We start from the raw sequence: 6,838 nt of genomic DNA on the forward strand, positions 1-6,838 counted from the left end.
AAGAACTGAGAGAAGAGTGCATGTCCGTATTTCTCAGCATGTTCCAAAAAACTTGAGGCTGCTAGGGAATAAGGCCTTCAACAACGTAATAGCTCGACATCTACTTGACACCGGGCACACTATCGACATTCCGCATGCTTTCAAAATTATCAATAGACAAAGAATTACGACCACCCTCCGTTTTGCTGAAGCCATCATGATCAAAAAACTTAAACCTGACTTATGCATCCAAAAAGAGACTTTATTTAACTTATCACTACCCTGGTAACCTTTTTTTATTTTAATTTTATTTATTTTAAAGTATTTATACCCGTCCTCTATTACATAATTCTTAAACCACATTATTATTCACACATTTCCACCACTTGATCCTCTTAAATTATCTTAACTTTTCAAATTCTATTTAATTATTATTACGTAACCTATCTTATGATTATTCAATTCCATTATTACACCACCTAGCCTGAATTAATTCCTTTTGACCTCAGACATGTTCTAGCATATATATGTATATATATATAGTTATTACTGTAACCCAGTTATTTACACTCATCTATGTCAATTGTTTTCACTCTATCTCAATGTAAAAATTCTATCACATTTTTGGTTTGTAAGCAGCTGACGAGAAACCTTGAAATAATATGAACTCATACTATTCTGCACCAATATTTGTTCTTGCTTTATTTAAATTTATAAGCGGAACCAATTGCTTGACATTATAGTTGTTTGAATATATTTCTAGTAAAGAATACTCAGAATGTGAATATGGAAAATTGATGTGTGACTGATTATATCAATTTAATTAGTGTTCAATTTATCGTGTGGAATGGGTTATTTCAAGGTGTCGACTGCATTATTAATACTGATGGAAAGATGATGGACAAACCAGGAACAATACGCTGTCGTCTATTTTCTTGTGGTAGACCAGGGCTAACTCTAATTGGGCGACAGTGGTTCATTAAGTGAGATGTAAACTAACCTAAATGAATTGATTTCTGCCACCAATTTACTGAGGCACACAGTCAGATGATAATTGGAGTATTTGAACGTGCCTACTCAGCGATTGATGGATGGCTTTGAATTTGTGGGCAAGAGGAACATGCAAGTAGTTTCAGTGGCAAATAGAACAATTTATGCAAGATTATCGAGCATGCTCCAGCTTACATGTGGACAATTTTTAAAGCGGGTGTATATGGGTGAGTGGACAAACGAAAGGATTCCAAATTACCAGTTTGAACGTTGGAAAACGTCAGCATGCAGTCAACATAAGAATGTCCAACGGTATTCGATTATTGGCATGGAGTCTTATAACAGTATTATGTCTGATGTATTTTATCTTTCAATAAACATTACAGAAATTTATCAACTTCTAGGCGCTGTTTTAGTTTGTTTTCATAATTGTTTGCACTTTTAATATTAAACAAAATGTATTCGTGTAATCGAGTGGAATGCAGATAATTTGGATGAACCGACCATGCATACATCAGCCACATTTGTTAAAATTGACTTGACGAGTCGTCAGCTGGGTGTTGTTGTTTTGAATTATACCGAGAAAATGAGCATTGCGCAACATATGATGGTTCTATTAAGAGATGTGATTGATTCTCGAGGTCGGTTTCATGGAGAAATATTATTCAGCGGTCGTTGTGCGACTGTGCTATTCGTGTATTGACCACATCCACGAACACACTATTGGGTATGGAATCCGGAAATTTCGATCGAGTGAGGAACGCAGGGATCAACCGCACAGTGATTCCTAGGTGTCAGAGATGGTCTGACGCGGATTATTTCGTCATGTGACCTACAGAAATCTAGTTATCCAGAAAGAATACATTGCACTAACTGATCATTCGTCAGAGAATATTGTTACGGTAAAATCAAAAATCACTGATTACGTATTAACTGACATACTCTAATACATTATTCATTCTGTTTCTTAACGTATGTGTGTAATCGGGATTTCATTAAACAGATCTATTCCGACAATGCTATATTGTTTCGGACAAAGTAGTTTTTGGAGGGTCATCCAATCACCACTCATAAATTAACTCACTAAATGATCATCTGTGAACAATAAAAAAGTGTTCATGATCCTTATAAGATCCGTTTTGAATGTTTTGTAGGTTTGTGAAAATCCTTCCATGTATATATTTGCACTTTGTTCCTAATGATCTCCTTAGTTGTACATTGTTGTCATTAGATTACATTTGAGTTGTAAGTAATTTCATTTTTTATTATAGTCACGTAACATGGGAATTAACCGTGACACCTATCACAATGATCATTTCATTCTCTTCTGAATTGTTGACGCTGATAATTCCGCACAAATCATGACAATCACATATCCACTGTGGATTAAGCGATTTATTGAAATCTCACATCTACTGAAAACTATATAAATGTGTCAATCGACTAATTCATCTCAAGAACAAAACGAAAAAGCAATGTCAGCTAATTCGATGTTTCTCATTGCTTTATTGTCATACACATTGATAAATCAATTAGTCATAACCAAATCAGATTCATGCAAGTATTGTCTACGATTGTACGATGGAAAGTATAAGAGTGGTTCATATATTGAAGTGTACAAGAGCGTTGGCTCACTCTCACCACCATGGATACCTGGATCTGTTTGTGTACCTTTGATACATAATTCGACGGGACAGCCTCCATACTGGCGTATATATGAGTAGGTTTGAAGATCGATTCATTTTTATGATTATGGTTAATGTCTACGTTTTGCCTGTTTCATGCACGTTCTAATTTGCTTGTAAGTTCACACTTAAGATGGATGTTGAAACGTTTCTGTGATTTTCCATTCTATATTTGTTCATCACAGAGACGTCAACTACTCTGGTGCGAACACTGCTGTTGGACATGGTGCCTGCATTGATGACTTCATGAAATCCGGATTGAGAAGGATTTCCTCCATTCAAAAGTGTGTTTATGGGGAAAATGGAATGGTTCAATGTATCAGTGAATCGAAACGTGGAAGGAAATATTGTCGATACTAATCGAGGAATTTCATGTGCTTATAATTGTTGTGTGCTCTTAACTAAATATATGCATATGAACTCATGAAATTAGTGTTCTGAGAGTTTCCAAACAGTGTGCATTAGTTGGCAGACATCGGCGCGTCACGTCTACGGATGAACTGTAATAAATTTGTCTAGGCGTTGTTCGGTTGACCATTATGCACATAGTTCGTGACCTACAGAATTGCGATACTCGAGTACTTAGCACGCTGAACTGTGTTCACCGTTACAGTTAGGGCGTCAGTTGCAGCCGACATAGCTCGTCTTACTTCAGCTTCGTTAAATACTGTCGCGAAGGGCTCGTTTTCAGTCCAAAATAATATATATTCCATCCTGGAAGTCTTAAATGTCAGTTGTGAATTGTTGATTTATTTTGAGCATGTTGTACGAATTGGTGGTTTCATGTTTATGAAATGTGTAAAACACAAATAAATGCTGTCACACAAATGAATTATTCTGTGAACCTACTAAAATATACGCCGAAACGAGACACGTTCATTGAGATTTTCATGAAAGGGTAAAAATACGGTTCTGGGAATCCATAGTGATGACAGTGTCCTACCACACCATAAATGTCATTACGTTTCCTTCGGAATTGCAAATTATGAGAAGCGAATTAGGCGTAAAATGAAAGCCTATATATTTCGTAAAATAACCAACTCATTCAAACACGATATGCAATTGTACTCATCCATGTCAACCTTCCACGGTCGAAAATGCGAACTAAACTGGAGGTTGTATACGTTTGCAATAATCACCTTGATACACACCGCATCGTCATTTATCTCTCGAATCTCGCTCACACACTATTATTCTCAGAATAATACTTCAGATGTGTTCCGAACCAAGTGCCCACCGTCAACAAATACTGACATCTGACAACAGAAACGTGATTTGTGGTAGTCAGCGAAGGTCTATGTTTTTCTAATCTATTTCAGTGCTATTGCAGAACTGACTGCTATGATGACCAACCTACCACAGTCGATCAATTGACTGTCGTTTTCATTCAATTTCGGTAATGCATAATGTGTGTGAACGCCGAATGAAGACCGATTCAGTTTGTGAGAAAAGATGTACGCTCATTGGTTTAACAACAAATCTTCTATAAGGTGAATCATAGTTTATTCATTCAAGTTAGCTTTTCAAGTATTTTCACAAATATTGTACATGAATATTTTATTTTCAATCAATGGTGACTATCCCAGTATTTTAGTTTGCCAGATCAGTTTATGTCTATCAAACACACCACTGATCAATTGCACATCCGAGGTCTTAGACAATGAAAAGATACCAGCGTTTCGTTCATAACCTGAACTCCAGTTACAATGAGTTACTGTCGCAATAAAAGCGTAGAGTATGTGATTGTCATGAGTTGTGCGGAATTATCAGCGTCAACAGTTCAGAAGAGAATGTAATGATCATTGTGATATGTGACGCAGTTAACATTGGAATATCTGTTTGCTCTTTCATTGTTTTGCATTTATTAACACGGAGAGCTCTTGTCATGTTCCTCTCACTGTATACTGTATACTGAAAAGTCATTTACCTATTTGAGTGAACATCAAGAAGTTGTTTCGATCATTTTAGTCGACTTCATTAAACAAATCTAACTTAAAACAAATAAAACTTTTTTTGAGTAATTCTGATTGAATAGATAAGACACGAATAATCTGTTATTTGTGTGCTCTCACACTGATAACACCGACTTAGCAGCTGTATGTGAAATGAAAATTTATTTGAGTAATTCTGATTGATTAGATGTTTCTTGCAGATCATGTTTGAACGTTCAATGATTTCCCAACCTACTTAGAAGTCTGCTTCAGTTATTTTCAAAACGGACACTCACATATCATGAACAATGTGGAAAATTCCTCTACCTAAATACGAATGAACATAGACTAGCAATAAGAATACGTGGTATTACATTACTGATATAGTTTAATCCGAACAACCAGTATTGTAGAAATTTTGACATTGATATTATTATTTTCGGTGAAAATTACAAAGGCGGTTAACGTTTATGTCAGTATACTGTCCATATGAGTTGATTTCCAATTACATGTGCATTAGTAGGCTAACAAATGGAACAAAATTATAACCGTGGTGAAGAATTCCAACCAGTGTTCCAGTTGGTTTGTTATGTTTGATCTTATTTATTTAGTTACGGGGTGATTTTCTCGACCTCATTACCACTTAACGGTGATAGAATTTAGTAATACTAATTACACATATGATTGCTTATTGAAACAAGTTTTAATTGGTGGAAATAGATAATTATGTGAATGCTGAACAGATGAATTGGATGAGCAACCGTTTGAGAAACATGCTGTAATCATCTGTATTGGATGAAGATAACGAAACCACAAAATCATTCAGTGATAATTGCGAGTAGATTTGTTGACCGATTTTGTCAATAGTTTCATCAATTTTATCAGTCATATTACGTGATTGTCAAGTCATGACAATGATTTATGACGATATTCTGAAACCATTATGTTTAACTAGTCATGGTCTTGATTAAGGATTAGCCAGTTGGAAATAGGTATTGTTGTTTTAGGTGCTTCTAAAATAGTAGAAGTTTGTAGCGTTAACGAATTCGAACTGCCTGATTATATTACTAGAAGCAATTCAAAAATATTCATTCACATAGTGCTAATTTTAATAGTAGACCTCGGAGTTTTGATAGAAAATGTTTGTTTGGCCAACTACTACCTGATAGTTCAGTTATTATAGTAGTGTAGTATGATGGTACATAAATTCGGTGAGTTTATTATCTAAACTATGTTGGTCTTTATAGGTAACTAATGTGATAGACCAGTTCATAAACTCAAATACCTATGGCAATAACGACTGTGATGAGTTTTGTGAAAAATATTACAGGCGGTTCAACTAATTATTGAATTCAAATGACATTGATAAGATATATAATGCAATGAATGTATAGGCCAGATTAATATGCAGGTTGGTAAGGTACATGACAATAAAAAATAATAAATAAATCTGGTCAGAAAAATAATTTTAAAGTTAAGACTACTTATGGAACTTCAGTTAGGAATATGATGAGTTATAAAATTTCCATAAGAAGTTCCTGAATTCAGCCTGGTGACATTTACAAATATGTGACAAAAGCAACTGGAACTAAGAAATGTCAAACAATTTTCTGAATCTAATATGCTTCGTCTGTGAACAATGTCTATCATTTGTCTCAGAATTACTCAGACTTTATTGTTCTTGCATTTTCATACAAACTATATTCTGTTTCCATTCGTCACTGTTCGAATATTACATTACAACTTGCGCCATAACATACGTTTAAAAATTGTTGGCAATACAACTGCTTACTGAACGTAAATAAGTAGTATAAAGCAATATACAAATGAGTGGAAAGGAAGCGAGTAGGAACAATGTAAGACAAACTTAACAGTGATGCCATTGACTTTGTTAATTGGTTGATTTAGTAAAATTCCAGGAGTCTAGATAAATACTTGTCTTTCAACGTATAAACAATCTAAAATCCAGTCTACATATCACACAATATAAATGTTTATCGAGGAGACTGTAAATAGTGACCTGAAAACAAATTCGGAATGATGATGAATAGGATAACAGTAACTAAGGATTTACACATCAACTAAACGAATATATTTATATATATTCATAGTAATCGAGTTACTGCATAGTCACAAAATATGAATACATGCTATGGATTTGGAAGTTGGTAATTCAAAATATCTGTAGGAACTTTTATTTAATTGATTGCCGACTGATTCGGAATTCCAAATACAATACATCCATTTGTGTTC

General features: G+C 34.6%; 1 protein-coding gene across 1 annotated transcript; it reads left to right on the forward strand.

Moving 5' to 3' along the window:
- Positions 1-2,399: 2,399 nt before the first annotated feature.
- MS3_00010033 (uncharacterized protein) lies at positions 2,400-3,014 on the forward strand (the record flags this gene model as incomplete). The annotated part of the gene is made up of 2 exons (XM_012941994.2): positions 2,400-2,689; positions 2,840-3,014. The coding sequence occupies 2 exons, from the start codon at positions 2,400-2,402 to the stop codon at positions 3,012-3,014; spliced, it is 465 nt and encodes a 154-aa protein (XP_012797448.2).
- Positions 3,015-6,838: the final 3,824 nt, after the last annotated feature.

Source organism: Schistosoma haematobium, chromosome 1 (genome assembly GCF_000699445.3).
Source record: "Schistosoma haematobium chromosome 1, whole genome shotgun sequence".
NCBI classification, from domain to species: Eukaryota; Metazoa; Platyhelminthes; class Trematoda; order Strigeidida; family Schistosomatidae; genus Schistosoma; species Schistosoma haematobium.